At 39.2% G+C, this 18,456-nt stretch overlaps 2 protein-coding genes across 3 annotated transcripts in view; one reads left to right on the top strand and one right to left on the bottom strand.

The window, feature by feature from the left end:
* LOC135165881 (neurogenic locus Notch protein) overlaps positions 1-18,456 on the top strand; it is a 110,732-nt gene that overhangs the window by 22,375 nt on the left and 69,901 nt on the right. The window lies entirely within an intron of this gene.
* LOC135165891 (uncharacterized) lies at positions 11,497-15,064 on the bottom strand. The gene is made up of 6 exons (XM_064127671.1): positions 14,805-15,064; positions 14,497-14,712; positions 13,617-13,790; positions 13,315-13,509; positions 12,629-13,071; positions 11,497-12,397 (listed from the first exon to the last, which is right to left on the bottom strand). Exons 1-6 carry the CDS (start codon positions 15,061-15,063, stop codon positions 12,047-12,049), a joined length of 1,638 nt encoding a protein of 545 aa, XP_063983741.1. The 5' UTR covers position 15,064; the 3' UTR covers positions 11,497-12,046.

Here is an 18,456-nt window from a genome sequence, read left to right as displayed (position 1 = left end):
TCGCCCGGAGAAAACACTCTGGGTATATGTATGTATGCAGCACCGTGTCACTTCTCGCATGGCTGCCCCAGCAAAGCCCAGAGAGCGCTCGATAGTTCTAAATTTTTGCCTCTCCTCCACCTTTCCATTCCTTTTTTTTACCAGCAATATTTTTTCTTCCATCTCTCTGGGGTACTTGGACTTACGTGTATACGCGAGAGGACCGTTATCGTGTACATAAAGAGCGACGGGAGAAATAAGTGAAGGAATAGGTGAGTCGGGGCGAGGTCTGTTACTCGAGTTGTTACTCATGATGCTGGACTCGGTGAAAGCTTGAGAAACTGCCGGATTTTTAGATTACTCCGTCGAGTCAAGAGAGGGAGGGTGGGTGCCCACTGTGCGTTCACTGTCATTTCCGGATGTCAGGGTTTCATAGTGCAAGGTGGCTTCATTATCGTTCAGTGGACCTTTCTCTGATCGAGTATTTAATTGACTTTTTTTTTTAATCCACAACTGTTTAATCAACCCCTGACTGCCCTCACCTGACCCAGCATTTCGATCAAAGCCAAAAAAAAAAAAAAAAATCCATCGACTCATATCAGCAGTACCGCCAACATCTCTATAGCCCCCGAGGAAGCTCCCTCCACACGATTATCGCAGGATTAATTGAGGCCGAACGTACATAGTGCATGATCGCTGCGCCTAACGGCCTGGCCGATGGCTAGCCTGACTGACTATTAATTGGACTTACATGCTCTGACCCCAAACAAACGAAATCAACAAACATCTCCTACGCTGGCTGGCATTCGCTTTAGTTTTATTCCTATTCCCTCCTTTTAAATGCTCAAAGGTCACTGATCCGTTTTCCAGGGAGGCATAGGGATTATTCATGAATCCACGCGCAATGCCCTGTGGATTGAATAAGAAAGAAATTCATGGCAATAGTCAGTCTCCCACCACCGAGTTTCCCACGCGTGCCTCGACTCCTTAGCAGTGTTTTTCCGATAGCTCAGAGCGTCCTGCCGTCTAAGTGTCTGACCAGGTCGATCCGGTTTCCCCTTGTGCCTCGGCAACTTCACTTTTTTCCCCATCATTTCGCTTTTCAATAATAATTTTTTAATCGCAATGACAAATTTGTCAGGAGTTTATGACAAGGGGGACATAGTTGATGGCATCATGCAATAATTTATTTGGATCACATGAAGTTCCTACATTATTAAATTTTTTTTTTTTTACTATTAGACCCTTCTAAAAAAGTTGAATTTTTTATCACTATTTTTATTTTTCACTACTAAAGGTTGAATCGTAACGACAAATTCCTCGTTTCTGACCGTTTCCCCAATGGGGAAAAATGACCGATAGGCTGATGAAAAAAAAATAATGAAAATTATACGTGAGGAAACGAAGCGTGAAATGACGGGAAACGATAAACTGGAACATCCCGATGTAGACGGGATGCGATGAAACTTGGTGAGTGAAGAGATGCTGGCGTGTGGAGTCGCGGGCGCATCGATGAGAGAAGGATATGGTATTGATGAGGAAAAAAGTGGTATTCACCGCGGTTCGGTGAGACGTGGCCTCCCTGCGTTTAATGTCGCCTTATGGAGGTCTCGGGTTGGAATGATACTGGGAAAAGTTGGGCAAGAAACGTGGGGAATGGTTCGTGCCAGCACTTGCCGAGGACCCGAAGAAGTGACGCTTTAGGCTTCAAGAAAATTATTTGTTTCTTTTCAATTTTTTTTTTTTTAATATTTTTTGGGGGAGATATGATATCAATAATGATATCATTTATAATTTGTATTTAGTTCACGTTTAAGTAATAGATTTATAGTCAGTGATTTTAATCACAAATAGAAAGGATAATTACAGAGTTGTAATTTTTAATTAGTACCTGCGGGATAAATGACGTTAAATTACAAACTTGCCGGAAAATTCAGTAAAATTGTTGATGTCACCGAGGAATTGATTATAAATATCAGAATATGACTATTAGTTACAAATTACGTTGACTTTTTTACTGCTTTCAAGAAATAATGTTGAAGGCAAAGAAAATAATGAAAACATGAAATTTAAATTTAAAATAGTACGGAAGTACAATTAGTCTCATGTAGATTTGATGGTACGAAGTAGCCAAATGATTTTATGCCACGATCACGCGGTAGTAGTTGCTCGTAACTTGCGGTAGAAAAGAAGCACCAGTCCTCGAACAAGATGAGGGATAAAATAAAAATAATCGTCGAAAGGGGTTGCTACGTGGGGGCATTGGGGGAGTACGTACGATATTCCTAGGTACACGACTGGTATCGCCCCTAAGGCGTGCAGTCGAAGGCCGTTGAGGTCCTTCGTGTACGTGATTGAACGTAGGTATACGATTTACATCGCAATCGTCTCGCGTAATCACCGGCCAGGGACCCCGGGGGTACACAGTACACCCAGAGACCGGACGTATTGCGCTATGCCAATGCTTATATACATAACGTATGTGCTGGGTGGGTTATACGAGATCGTTAGGCTGCGCTGTTGTGGTTTTAAAGTACAGTCACTATCGTCGATTTAACACTTTCAATTTCCTTCCGCCGGTGTTAGCTTGTATTTTTCATCGAGTTGCACTGTCAAATTATTTCGTCTGAATATTCCACTGACTTTTTCGTTATTTCAATTTTTTATTTACTTGTTGGATCCACTTCCATTAATCATCGATTATATATTACATATTCATGCATGATTGATTTATAATAAAGCTTGCAATTTATCGTCATTCAATCAATACAATTATACCATTGCCTTTAATATTTTCATATCTGTTTGTTTAATCTCATGATCATTAAACTGATTTGCTTTTATTATTCAGTGAGAAATTATTTGAGGCCTCAACTCAACGCTTGGTATAAACGATTCACTCATTCTAGTTAATACCATACAGGTAGAGCATTCATGTAGACGTGTACCACACGCGTGTAATTGAAGGTCCATTGGTGCAGGAATAATGACCCTATCGTCGCGTTAAATTGCAACGTCGTGGGTAGGAGGGGGAGGGGGATAATGAATATAACGCAGAGATCGTGCCCATCGACTCGTGTCCTCAATTCTCGCGATTTTTACGGCTCTTTTTTTGGGATGGAGTTGCGACATCTGTGGAATTAAATTATTCCATTTATTGGATTAAGTCCCTTTTTAATTTTTTTTTTGTCGTCATGTTGAGTATTTGACGACACCATTATTATTAATTGATCTCCCGAAAAGCGGTTTGCGCGGAATTTCAATGAAAAATCAAGTTTGATGAGTTTCGAGAAAAGGCGGGATCACGAGGGTGGATAAGGTGCCGCAGGGGGAGGAGAGTGACAGAGGGGTAAATTGGGGGGAAAAGAGCACAAAAACCGCGACTGGGTAATTGCTCCAAAGGCTCTTGTCGGCTGCTAAGAGAGGAGACGCCAAAAAGAAGCTGACATCTACTACCGAGGGGGTGGGAGGTAACATGCGGAGAGGGAAGTTTGTGCTTCAGAGAAAAGAACCGAGAAACCGCAGGAGGTGGGAGGAAACGAAGAGAGATTAGCCAGTTGCATCTCCCCTGGATCTCAATGTCGTTGCTTTGCATCCTCTTGAAATAGAAATGAATAAAAAATACATAGAAAATAAGAAGACACTCGGGGGGTCGCTAATAGAATCCAGGGGCTTTTATTTGCACGTCTCTTCCCTCCTTTCGCCTCTCTATTCATCCGGCCATATCACTTTGGTGAAATTTTAAGTGGAAATAAAACAGTGGAAGATTTTTATTTAAAAAGTCAATTCAATTGATTCATTTTATGTGATTTATTTCTATTTCGCAATTTAATTCATTTAAATACTCAGTAGCCAGATGGTTTGAAATTTCAGTGAAATTTTTCTGGTGATGAGTGATCATTTGATTTTTTTCGGAGGCTAGTGGCATGATAGTTTAGGCCTCTCATGTTCCAATAGTCGGAGTTAAGACTCGTTGACATGGAGACTCGTGAGGTCAAATGAGCATTCGATTCTCATCGTGCGTTTATTCAACGGCCATTCCTCGGTAGAAAACACCTACGTACTACTGTTGCTGGACTGCAAGAGAATGTTTTTTAACAAGATGTTTATCTTTAAAAAACATTCAATGTTTCAAAAATGAAGTGAATCCCCAAAATCTGTTGTGACGATGCGACCACTGAGTGTACATGTGCATACTCCAGAATCCACATGGAAAGAGAGAGAGAGAGGGACAGAAAGAGATAGAGGGAATCCCAAGTCTCATAATAACATTCGAGACCTGTTGCATTTACCGGCGGGGCACTTTGTCACCCACGACGATTCCGACGGAAGCGTTAACTCCTGGTACTTACGACTCGAAATGGAACCCTTCTTTGTCTCCCCTCCCTCCCCCCAAACCACTGAGAGGAAAAAAATCCCTAAAAAGAAGGGAGACACTGACTCCGGGAGGGAAGACACATTCGGAGAATGGGGAAACGGAAAAAAATCTTAATGACGGCACATGGTTGGCTGGGGTGGGGAGAGGGGACTTCTAAGTGACTTTATATCGTAAACAGAGTCGATACATTTGGTACCCAAAATAACTTTTATGGGAACAGTCACGTCGCATGTGCGAAGATGTCATTAATTATTTGACTAATTGTGAGAAAAAAGTTCTTGTGATGCTTCAAATTCTTTTAAATATTATAATTTTAATTTTACTTATATATGTTACATTATATGTTTTATATATAGGAACATATATATTTTTTCAATTTCCTGATTTTTTTTTATTTGACGAAATTCATTGAAGAATTTGTCTTCTCCTTTGCCAATCTGAAATACAGATGAAGGGGTCCAGTTATCGATTGCCAAAGTGTAAAGAAATGAAATTGGCCTGTGGGCACCGAATGAAGGCGCTGAGAAGAATACGTCGGCACTTCTTGCCCATCAAAAATACCCACACGTGGCCGACAGACGCGCGAACCCCAAGATCTCTCGCGAGATGCCGTCTCTCTTTGGCCTAATTGGGCCTCTCTCAGGACACAACATCCGCACCGAATAGCCGATGAATTTTCGATAATTAACCCCGCTATATCTCATTCGATCGACTCGCGTCTCGACCCCCTTGGCGCAAAATCGATTTCACTCAGCGTATCATCACGTTCGGCTGAGTTCCTTAATTCTCTCGGTTATCCCCAGCCCGTCGTATCGTATTACCAATGCTTGGGCCTTGAAAATTTTTATTTGAAGAGGTGTCTTATTTCCCATGGTCGCTATTTTTATTTATATTTAGGGAAATTTAAAAGGGAAATGTGAGTAAGTCGACAAGTCAATAAAATTCATTGCATTCCTTTGCGATATGCCTGTAACATGATGAAAATTCCCAAGTTTTTATTGCTCTCAATGGCTCTTTGAAATTTCAGAAAATTTCCCTATTGAAAAAGTAAATATTGCATTGATTTTTTGATTGTCTGTGCAATCAATACACTTCTTGATTTATCAAATCCATCATTCTGTGTTTTCCAAATTTTTCCAAAAAATAAAGAAAATATAAAAGCCTCCAGCGCCTTCTTAAGACCACACTGTTCACCCGCAGGCCCATTACCTTATCAGCAAGGCAAACGCTCCCCTTAAGTGCGTAGGAGTGATAGAAAAATAAACTCCCCATTCCGTGAGAACCCTTGTCCTTCGTCTCAGCCCCACCCCGCCAACAAATTCCCCATCGAAAAATCCTCTCCCCCGCGCTCCTTTCTCCACGTGTACACGGGATGGAAACGTAATCGTCGAGTGGCTTCAAGTGGCCCTCACCCGATACCCGTGACAGGGGGGAGAGATAAAGCAGGCAAAAAGAGGTGAACTCTCTTGTACCCTGAAATGCTTTCACTCATTGCATGCGCAGTTTAGACACGAAAATATTGTTGAAATACATAAATAAAGTGGCGGAGAACATTATATTATGAGTTCCCGAAGCCACAGATTACGTGGAATTCCGTGGGAATGAACCTAAACATTGAAAAAATTATTTAACAATTTATTAATTTTAAATTACCCCATAAGACATTCAATGTAATTTTTCTTTATTCATCAATTAATTAAAATATACGTTGGTTCTTTAATTCAATTTATTATTTCTACTTGGAAAGATCCGGAAATGAATTTCATTGATAAAGAATCACAGATAATATTTTTTTTTCGCTAAAATTTTTTCCAATGTGAATATTTGGTAAAAAAATGACGTTGCAAGGAAAAAAGTGATTTCTTGGTATTTGAGTAATGAAAACTCATCAATGAGAGTGCATCCAGGTGTCCCCTCTCTAATCACGTCTCTTAATGAGGGTTCGACGAACCCCGGGCTCTTGTCGGGGCTAAGTATAGGGGTAACCGGATAGTGCCGTCTGCACCACAGGCGTTTTCCCTCATTCTCCTCCTCATCACTTGTTTTCTCACTCGTTCATGGATCACAGAGCACAACAAAACGGTGCACACACAGCCTCCTGGACCCGCAGTCACACAATCTACGTGGGAAGAGCCCCCGATCTCTCTATACACTCGTTCAACCACCTCTCATACCCAGATACGGTTTCCTCTCCTGTCGCTTCATCAATTCTTCTTATTGTTCAGACAATTTTTTCGATTTTTATCGGCCTGTGGACCAGTTATCCCATCCATTTCGTTAATTCAATATTTTTAAAAATTTTCTTTCGTTGATTTATTCCATTGGTGAAAGACAAATATTTTTCTGTTCTTTCAAACTGATGTAAAATGGATACAAGTTGTGACGATTATGTTCTATAAACTCCCTCCTCCAATTTGTTTATTCTTCCTTTTGTCCCATTCTTCATTAGACATTTTCATTCATTTTGTATTATTTATTTGGTTTACCTCAGAAAGCGTCGCAATGAGCATCCCCCAAGTCCATTAACATTCGGCACGGCAAATTACAAGCTGGGGGAGGCTAATGGAGCCCACCGAGTAAAAGAAAGAGAAATAAAAAAATGAGGGAAAGGGCGACGAGAAGTGGGTGATGATCGTTGGCCATTGGATTTATTCAGAATGACATTCCAAGTTCTCTCTTAATTAAATTAATGCTTCATTATTAATAAAATGCCTTATCTATCGATGTAGATATTTTTTTTGTCGATTGGAGTAGCCGATGATTGCCAACGATTTTACCCCATCATGTCTTGCATAGTGACTCGCCCGAGAAAAAAAAATTAATTCCAAAGGGAAATAGGAGCGATTGAGCTCATATTATTTGGTTTTACCCCCGCCTCCCATTGAGTCCCGTTTTGGGCTAGTTGTGTGTCGATTTCCTGTTCTCGAAGATATCGAAGATATTTTTTCCTCCATCAAATTGCCCTCGCCATCTCCGATTGATTCGATCCGTCGGCCTTGAAATTTCTCTGACTTGCCCCTTTTTTTCTTTTTCTCTCGATGAAATCCTTGTATGGGTGGAACTGTCGCCACAGTGCGCAATCAGCGCACGCACGACAACTCGCCTCTTTTATGCTTTGTTTGTTGGTTTTTCACATTTCTCGATCGGAAATTATTACCATCTAAGTGAGACCAGACGGTGAATTCGTAATGACAGCCGTAGCTCCTGGTATTTCAGTCGTTAGCCAGCTATGCATTAGTCCAGGAAAATTGGTTGGCCGAGGCAAATTGAGTTTAGCGGTGGCATAAAAATTTTTAATCGGGCATTTGTCGATAAGTGGCTTATTTAATGGGTGTTTATGCACTTGATTCATGAGGTTATGGGTATCCAATGAAATTTGAGGGGATAATGGATTTATAAATAGCTAATCTTGCTGCTGCGACTTTCCTAGCTATTCGAAAGATCACTCAAATATTTTTCGTTCTTTAGTTCTTAGTTAAGAATTTTTTATTAAAATAAAAAATTATTTGACAGTATTTATTATTCTGTTTTCCTCGTTGAAAGAAAGAGGTGTGTGTGGAGGAGGCACGTCGAATCCTTGAGACGCAATTTAAGATGCTCGTTTAGATAACACAACGAATCTGCTGGCATTCGTCATGGCCCAAGGGGTCGTGTACCCCTAGAGGCCCTTTTGATGTCTTCTCCTTCATTTTTATCCTCTTCTCCCTTTGGCTTGCATGCGCACACGCCGACGCGGCTACGGAATTTACGTGGCAATTTTGCCGGTCGATCATGTTAATTTCCGGGAGACGACGAAAATCGCCGGATAAAACAATCAGTTTTCGATCTTTATCCACTTGCAAGTTTGGTATTATTTTTTTTTTTTTTTTTTTTTTTTTTTTTATGGAGGTAAGGTGTAAGAATGTGCATCAGTGCCTAATCTTCGAGAGCAGATACATAATAAATAATTTGAAAAGTCCGCGCGTTTTCATCGACCCAATTCACATGGCTCATCTTTTATATTATTCTGACTTATTTTGAGTTTAGTAATCATCATTAGCCTGCGGTGCTTTCATTGTCGAATAGAATTCTCTCTGCGTATCGACAAACTGCATGTGCGTACATGTTTATTTGACTTCACGCTCAGGTCCAGGTTATACAACTCGCTGGAGGTCTCTCTGGCGAGAGCACGCCCGCAGCGACAACAGACTGTGCACCGTCATAAACATTTATTATACATCGTGGTGTGCAGTGAAATATTTTACAACTGACTTACCATCATGCTCACCGCGTGCAATATCGGCTTCTGTTTATTTTCAACATCTCCAAATTGTTCTGATTCTAAAAGGGGGAGGGAAATAATGGTTATTAAGTATTTGTTCTATTATGAATTGAATCATCTAAAATGGACGATAGATATCTCCTATATTTTACAATACATATTTTCCATAATTTACATAACTTCTCCTCAAATACCGCTAACATTATAATCTCATAATTCAAAAAAATAACATGAAGGGAGTGGTAATCACTCCAACGAGGCTGCCTGGGGGCCCGTTAATTGGATCGACAAACTGGAAAATCTCGAAATCGAATGACCACCATACAGCGGTCTTCCTTTGATAACGTCTCGAATAACCCGAAGCATCCTCTCGTCCGATAAACAGAAGACCTCCTCCACCAAACACCCTCTTTCTCGTCTCCGTAACTACCGGCGTATGAAAATTCCAGTCTCAGTGAAGTTGACTAATTAAAACTCGCGACACGGTGCAAAATTGAAAAAATTGAAGAAAAAATACCGAGGATAAAAGCTATCGGCTTCCGGATTGTCAGTAGACGGTAAAGGGATAACAGGGATAAATAATGCCAAGGGATTGTCTCTTATCTATTCAGAGGGACAGATAGTGACTGTCTGTAAAGTTATTTCCATTGAATTCACCGGGGTCTAGCCTCCCACATCGACATACAATCCGGATTTTCTTTGTCTCGTGTTCACCGCCGGTGAGAGAGCCGGGGTATAAATTTTTCACGAGACAACGCCCATACCAGTTATTTCAATCAACTTGCCACTGATTTTTTTGTGGATTATCATTTACATTAGTACATATTTATGTTACATGATGCTTTACGAGGGAAAAAATCTTATTTATGATTTACTTGATGGGTTTTCGAAGCGCTCGGGTTCTTTCTTTCTATCTTAGTTGATCAATTGTATTGCAATCAGGGAGGGGAAAGGGAAGGGAGGGAAGCATGAATTGGCGGCCAGGGGGGATTGTAATATGGATAAGTACTTGGATATTATAATATTTGTCGGATTGTATTTGCACGAAAATCCGATGAGATGGAATGATACTTTATGTTACTCTGATGTGCTACTAGGAATGTTAATAATCTGAAAATCTTTTTTTCATTTATGTAGACCAACATCAACTATATATTATATTATAGATAGTTTTTCTCAAAACTGACAACAACTCAAGATTAATTTATAATTAATGAAACAGCCATCACCAAGACCCTGAAAATTCAGGGATTAATTATATCCCATATAAAGACGAAATAAAGAAGGCTGTTGGTAGATAGGTTAGCTGTTCTCTTGCAACACGAATTCGCCAACATGAGGTAAATTCACGATAAAAACCGCACTCGCCTCGTTTATACCCCTTGGTTCGTGCATAATGGAAATTTTCAATGTTTTTCCGTTGCCCTCACCGGGTAGCTATCACCCAGAGTACTACTTTATTGCCCGGTGAACTGTGATTGATACGTGGACGCCATGTAACTCTTGGTTACCTACGCGTCTAGGTCTTGTATATCTGACAAACACATGCGTGTCGATTTTCTTCCTGGTTTGGACACTGTGATCCCAGGTAGGAAAAAACGAATGGGCCAACCTTGGTACAAGCACGGCCGCCGAGCTGCCGTAGCTCGGCACCCGGGCTCCAGCCAAACTCGCGCCGAACTTGGCTAGACCCTGGGATGATAACACGGGGCCAGGCCTGGGACCGAACTTTGGCCAGACTTCGGTCGCCGTACTTTGGCCGCACTCTGGGCTTACCATTCGGCCCGAAATTGGCCCAGGCCTGTTGCCGAACTTTGGCCGCACTCTGGGCTTACCATTCGGCCCGAAATTGGCCCAGACCTATTGCCGAACTTTGGCCGCATTCTGGGCTGACCATTCGGCCCGAAATTGGCCCAGATTTACGACCAGAGCTGTGGCCAGGCTCCAACCGTTGCCTGTATTGGGTTCAGAATCACCAATAAATATATGAACGGTATATCTGATAAGCAGACATGTATTTATTACCTTCAACATTATACAGAAAACAGTTTTATTATGTGACAAAACTTATATTTAAATTTATTAAATCTATTGACAAAAAAACTCAGCCAATCAAAAACTTTTTTCCTCCTATCGACATAGTACATGTTTTCATCCGATTTTGGTTGAACAGTTAAAGATATGCAGTGTTTGTATCTCCAATTTTCATGAAAGATAATCACAACTATGAGATTTTTCCGCGAACAGAATATGAAAACTCAAAAAAATGATTGCAGGTATAAATTGTAGAAAAATCTTTTGTGGATTATTTTCATCCGCTTTTAAAATAAATAATCTACGTAGATCATTTGAATCCGAAATTTAATACGACATACCATATTAAGTCTTAATAAACTCTCTCTTACAATCTAATAATATTAGCAGTCAGTCTTCAGAATTCGAAGATTGTATTAACAAAATATCCAACAAAATAACGCACCAATGTTATTTTTTAAATTAGTAGTTTAGAATTGATAAATTATCGTGCTTCAATTCAAGCATGAAAACAGTCATTATAATAGCAATATTATGGATAATTTATTCCGCTATGGATGATAAGAATTAATTCTTATATCCATAGACAATTGCTGATACGAATTATCCTGATAAGAATTATTTTTTCATCTCGGAAAGACGTCCTTTTTTTACAATAATGTCTTCTCCATCTGCAACTCCGGAACATAGAATGATATTTAGTTGCATTGATTGTGTGCTAGTTCTATATAATATTGCTTATTATATTCACTCTTTCAAACAAACTTAGAAATATAAAAAAGTCTTGGATAGGATTACATATAACTAATTAATTTCAACCCTTAAATTTGAAATCTTTGGGGAATATGGACGCAGTCCGATTGTGAAACTTCAACCTTATAAATATTATTTGACTTGAATCACCAAATACTGAAAACAGCTCTCAATGGCTGAAATTACTTTCATTAGAATTTTTCTTAAAAATTAAAAATCCACTTATTATTTTTCCCTTTAAACTTTTGGACATAATATTTAATCCCTGAACCAACAACGGATATTTATTCCCGTGATCTAACTTATGAGGAAATGACATAGAAAATACTTTATTATGCTAAGATACATCACATTTTCCAATTGTTATTTCCATCTTCTGGATTTCCGACCTCGCCAGGAGAAATATAATAAATATAATTAATACTTCAATGACAGCCGAATACTAAACAATATTCATATATTAATATATATTCTGCCCAATGAAACGCCTCGCGATAAAAATATATTGATAATATAAACTTTTCCTATTAATCGTACCTTTTATCAAGAATATCACAACTAATACAATTACGAAAATGAATTAATGGAGTCATATTAACACAGTGATTTTACAATTCCATTTATCCCGGAAAAATGAAGTATTATCGATTGGTATCAAAGGAACAAACTGAATTATTCTCGTTATGATGACTTGACCCGCGTTGTCGTTCCTTACCCCCACCCTCTCGATCGCCAGAACGTGACAACCAAGTACTTACTTCTGACATTATCTTCTTCTCATCAGTGCTGGATCCTATTACCTCAATTATCACATCAATCAGCACTTTGCATACTGTAGTGTTATAAAAATTTTTCTTTTTCTTTCCGCCAGCTTCCTTTCCGTAACCAGAATAGTGCAGTGACACTGTCTTCCTCAGAACCGCAGATAGGATAGTGGAAACACATATTTTCATCTCTTTTTTATTGCTTATCAAAACTCTCATGAATAATCGCTAAAAATAAAAGAAGGGAAATTTTTTTGAATTTATGAACATGAGAAGACATCTTTGGGCTCATCGCCAGCGGGTTGGTTCTATAACCAAAGCGTTCCAGTGACGTAGACTTGAGTCCCGGTGATGAAAGATTTTTTCATCACCAGAAAACGAACCCAGTGCATGTGTCACCGCCCAATTTATTGATTTTACATAAAAAAGAAGAAAAACGATCAATTTCAGATATATTACCAGTGTTTCTACGAGATTTGGGTCCGTTGTCAATATCGCTTCGTATTCCTGGAACTTATCATCCATTTCAAATGGTAGTGGCGTAGACATCTGCTTCTGTATTTCAAGCAAGCTAGGACCAGAAGCTGGGGCTAGATTAGTGCCAATGATTGTGGTCTTGAGCTCATTCATAGACTGCTTTAAATCGTAAGCCATCCTGCGTCTTAAATTTTCGAGCTTTTCATCTAATTGCTGATCAAAGTAATCTCGAAGGGAGTTCAGGATTCGACGTTCATTATCAGCATAATGACTAGATGACAACTGGTTTTGTGGTCCCAGCATTTTTGGCATCTTAGCAGGGTGTACCATCATTGATCGTGAAGTTTTTGGAGTTCCTGGGCTCACAATCGAATTCAATCCGTCTTCAGCGCGTGTAGTAGACGATGCACGCCTTTTTCGGTTACCTTATGAAATTAAAGGAGGACCAAACGATATAAATTGATGGGTAGCAGCATCAGATGAAAAAAAAACTACCCAAGCCCCCACCAAAAATATATAATATAATCTAATTCTATATAAGTTCCGAATTTTGTAAAGAATGTTCAAAATATAAATTGGACCATTTTCAAATATTTATAAATATAAATTTTTTCATGCGGGAGGAACTTGGCCGATGATTGGTCATGGAATATCCGAGCCGATTTTACCTGAAGCGTTATGGACTAGTGGTGAAGGAGGTGTCAAATGAAGTTCTTTTCTTGTATTTCTCGCTGAGTCCATCGATTTTGTAGGTGACTGCAGAATTCCATCGGAGGAATCATTGCTCTCAGATTCATCAGTTTCGACGTCTTTAAGCAAAGTAATATTCTTCCTTGACCGCTGTTTAAATGATAAACATGCACCTGGAAATTATTGAAAATGATGATTTATCCCTGCCCGGATCATTTAATTAACACGAACTTAGAATTACGTGCTACAGTCCCATATTACCTCAAAATTGATTTATTACCTGTTGGTACAGATCGCGATTTACTCGACATTTGCAAAAAGCCAGAATTATTTTGAGCCTTTGAGGCTCGAATCTCCTCAGGATTAGCTATAAGACAATCATGATTTTCGTCTTCAGAGTCAGATCCACTCTGGTAAATGCTTTGAAATCTTGTCTTTGGTTTTGCTTGTATACCTACGAAATTTTACAAGTTTGTAGTGAAGTAGTAACACAACGTAAGTTGTCTCCAGCCTTTGTTTTTTATAGCTATTTCAAAGTGGGGAAAGAATGCATGCATTTGAAAAAATATTTTTTTTGTAGAACCTATCGCTCCTACAAAAAAGGTTTCTATCAAAATTTTACCATTTTCCGTAGATGTTCACTTTGATTTACCTCTTCACAACAGAATTATAATGCTTTCCTACATAAGAGATGGTGGGGAAAAATGGAACGTTTCTCGTCCCCTCAACATTCCAATGCTTTTATGTATAAACAATCATATCAAGTGTAAATCATAAATTTTCCACTTTATCTTGTTCGCACGTAGTGATTTCTGTTAGCGACTCAATTTTTTGATGAGTAAAGAATTGCAATAAAAAAAAATAACCTAATATTTTTCGACCACAACATAATAAAAATTTTCTTATAAAATCATTCAATGCGATTCTCTCTTAAAACGATGTTTCGAGACAAATACACATGTAATGACTGCACAGATACATAATTAATATTTATTTTGTAAAAGATTTCAAAAATTCGGTCAATCTAATTCCCAATTTAGGGAACGATGGGTCTTTTGATGTTAAATACGAGAGTTGAATAAATTGGGGATGAATAATTGGGGTTAAGAGTGGTTATAATTGTTGATAATTGACTTTTACTTCATATTAACAGGACTTACCAGACTTTGGAGTTTGATTTCTAGGTGGAATCGGGATTTTAGTACTAAAGATGTTGTTTAGTTGAGACTTTGATGCAGTTAAGGGTTTTGCTGAAATTTTTGCTTTCGAGGAAGTTTCGGACCTCCCCCCCTTTCGATCATTTTCACCATCGGTTGTCTCACAGTTGAGAGTTACTTGGGCCTTTTTTAATCTTCTGCGACCCTGATCCAAATCAGCTGAACACAATCAACATATGATCCTTTAATATTGAAATGAACCCATCGAGCAATTCATCAAGTTATAAGTGGAGTCATTTCAATTTTTGTACCTGCTCCGGTGATGAAGCAAAATGGATAACTTTGCCAAGAGTCCTTGGGCGAGTGCAATTTTTCCAAGTAGTCGTCAAGTAGATGATATTCAGTTGTCGGTGGGAATTTACAGGTGTCTTCTTCTGCACTATTAAACCATTTTTTCGGCACCAAATCAATGCATGGTAGCCCTTTTTCGTTTTTCTCGAGAAATTCGATGACTGCGAATGGTTCGCTGAGATTTTTTGGATCGCGAGATGGATGTGAGGTTTCCGACATTTTAGGTTATGAAAAAAAATCACGATTCGTACAATTGAACCTGGTGTTTTCGAGTAGTTTCATATAAACTGATAACTTTGCAGAATGATGCATATAGCTTATTATTTAACAGAAAAAATTGCGTTTCTATTTCCATGTGTTTTGAACGGTTTTTTGTCATCACCCCACTGATGCTTCTTTTTTAGCGCCACTATTCCTTCAAAACGATTATATCACAAATATCTGTCAAACACTTAACACACATTTAATTCACATTAAATTCTCACTTCTTGTAATTTACCGTCAACTTAGTTGGTGAAATCCGAATTTGAGACAAAAAGCCCGATAAACGGATGATACGAGCAATTATGAAAGGTTATGTACACGGACGCCAGATCTAACCGATTTATGTCCCACTTGCATGTAACGACTCCACTATTGAAATTTTCTAACGACCTCGATGATCGGATTTTCATGTCGATTGTTGATTTAAAACATAAAATTGTTTGTTTCTTCCACAATTTTAATCACGAGTTCAACTAAAACATATACCCTCATTCATATACCCTCTTACCAAAAAAAAACTGCATTTCACAATGCGAACAATTTTTACGTTATTTTCTAGTGGAGGAGGGATATGGCGTATTGTCGTCCAGTTACATTTAATAAAGCACATTTGTGTTTAATTTTGTGTGCCTTCTTACATGTCATTTCAGCTGCCCAGGACTTAATGTAGAATATTCCTACTCGACTGGAAAAGTCTGGATAACTAAACGCCTCTTCCCTACTACTTTCCTGGTGTCCGAAAATATATATACCAGTAAGATCATCACAAATTTTGGATTTTCCTGATTTAACGAGAATTTGTGAAATTACGAAAACTTTCTCAATATCTAGGAGTACCACGTTATTTGGATGACTTGTCGTCAAGGTTAGACCATTGATGTTGATCATATTTGATGTTAAATGAATTTCCCCATCAATTATCATCGTTGTAGGCTTTCTCGCGATAACCCAATCACTCAGTATGTGTTTCTGATTAATTACCATGGTTCCTCCAGACTCCATCTCAGTTAGTCTGTTGATAATTTGTGTGAGTGGTTTTATCGAAGAATGAACGAGTTTTTTAAATAAACCAATGTAACTCTCTCCCCAAAACGCTGAGAGCTCATTCAGAGGAATTTTAAAGTATTGGGCATCATTAGCAACGTGGATGATACTATGCCAACTGAGAACTTGAGCCCCTTCATCATTATAAACATCAGGTAACGTCTCGAAACAAATTTTTAGCAGAGATCCAGCATATTCACTCAAATCCTTAACGAATTCCTTACTGTTTAAAATTCTGCTAGCAAAGACAAATAATGAGAAATGACAACGTAAAGGTTTCGGTAAGAAATCTTGTAACACGACGATACCACAATAATTAAGGAAAAACTTGAATTGTGATGCTTTCCATCTTGAGATATTATTCACATCAAATTCTTTCCTTTGAAATTCAATAGGGATATCGGCTTTTAATGACCTCATAATACCATCAAGCCGACGAACATCAGCTAATTTGATCCTCTGGGCTGAACTTCTCGTTAGCCATTTATCCAGCAGCCATTTCATATTACCAGAATAGAATAAATGCATTAAATCTAATGGCACTTGTTTTGTCAGATCGAATCTATCCAAAGAGAGCAGCGGGGACACAGAACCTTCATAATGATGTTCTGGTTGAACTCGCGTCTCGTAGGATACTTTAGTGCGTAAATTTGCATTGGTCACTGGATATATGCGTTTTCCTCGTCTTCCACAACCTACTGTAATGCCCTTGGTGAAACACCTTCCACAGGCATAGAAGGCTCCAGGAGCTTTGTGGCAGCAAATGAATGCTCGAGCTGGCGAATCAGCCACTATTGCTACAATTTTCACCTCAAAAACCTTGTCATCAATGCGCAAACCATTTTCTTGGAGTTCATTGGCCTCTTCAACAAAATCAGTCATGAATTCTGTGGCTGATAATGGTTTCCCATCCCCACAATAAATCGCGGCAGCAAAGGGTTTGGTAGTGTAATTTGGATGCTGTATTTTTATTGAAATTGGCCAAATTTCCTTCTTAGCATTCCGGTATACCTGCATACCGTCAATATGAACCAGAAGAGAAATGTCGTTTTCTCGATAAATTTGAGTTGAAATTATTTTTCTGAGTCCCGAGGCGATTCCCAAATAAATGAATTCACCTGGAATCTCATGAACTCCTCTCATGGTTGTTAGGTGTCTGCAATGGGGAGTTTGCAAAAGCTGCCGTGTAGTCTTGGGTATTGATGTGTAACCTTCACTTCTTAAAATGGCTAACAATTCATCGATTGCTTCTGCTGTTGTAGCTCTTCTGAATTTCACTGCCCATTGATTAATTTTTTGCTCCATTCCCCGCGGTTCCAATTTGTCCAGAGTTTGTGTATTCTTGTCTCCAATGCTGTCAGTGAATACTTTGTTGAAATCATTGTCAATGTCATCTGAATCACCATCACAACCTGAGCCCCCAAGAATTGGTTCATCCCTGTCTCCAACGCTGCTATTGGATTCACTGATGCAATCATTAAGATGCTTATACGAGCCACAATCACCATCACCACCCGACCAACTATCACCACAAGCACTAGCATTATCATCGAGATGTCGAACATCGACATCTCCACTAATTTGATCCACAATAGATCCACTACGGATAGTTATTTCATTGGCTGTTGGCAAACTAACCTCTTCCTCATCGGCATTATTGCGTTCACTGTAATCCGGAGTTTTTTCTTTAGCGCCTTCTACGTTTACAGATTCTTTTTTCTTCAGTTGATGAAAATGTCTGTATTTTTTAACCCGTGAATATGAACTCTGAGACATATTACAATAGTAAAAGAGTAATATTAAAATAATAAATTGCCGCACACGACACTCATGTCTACTGCCACAATCAGACTACTCAACACGCCATCTTACGGGCTGTTGTCATAGAATGTGTGGTATACGGTGATATCCACGCATATTTTCCCCTGAAATAGTATGTTCAGAAGAAATAATGGTACCTTCGGAAGAAGGAGAATCAAAGGACGAAAAATTTAGTGAAGGAACATTCCCCATGAGAATTCAATTTTTGGAATGCTGTTCCATATGGGACCCAAGCCTGGCAAACCATGCCCCTTGTCTGCCTGGCCATGTCTCGGGGCAAGCTTGGTGACCCAAGCCTGGCAAGCCATGCTCTTTACCAGTCTGGCCATACCTCGGGTCAAGCGTGGTTGCCCAAGCCCGGCAAACCGTGCTCTTTGCCAGTCTGGCCATACCACGGGCCAAGCTTAGTGACCCAAGCCTGGCAAGCCATGCTCTTTGCCGGTCTGGCCATGCCTCGGGCCAAGCTTGGTGGCCCAGATCTGG

This window comes from Diachasmimorpha longicaudata, chromosome 9, assembly GCF_034640455.1.
Source record: "Diachasmimorpha longicaudata isolate KC_UGA_2023 chromosome 9, iyDiaLong2, whole genome shotgun sequence".
NCBI classification, from domain to species: domain Eukaryota; kingdom Metazoa; phylum Arthropoda; class Insecta; order Hymenoptera; family Braconidae; genus Diachasmimorpha; species Diachasmimorpha longicaudata.
Note: the sequence above shows the minus strand (reverse complement) of the source record. Positions and strands in the feature narration are given on the sequence as shown.

Excerpts from the sequence above, each read along its gene's own strand:
- LOC135165891 (XM_064127671.1), bottom strand. The coding sequence starts at position 15,063 with ATGTCGGAAACCTCACATCCATCTCGCGATCCAAAAAATCTCAGCGAA. Across the intron at positions 14,713-14,804 it reads TTGCTTCATCACCGGAGCAG|CTGATTTGGATCAGGGTCGC; the intron begins GTACAAAAATTG and ends GATTGTGTTCAG. Across the intron at positions 13,510-13,616 it reads ATCGCGATCTGTACCAACAG|GTGCATGTTTATCATTTAAA; the intron begins GTAATAAATCAA and ends AATAATTTCCAG.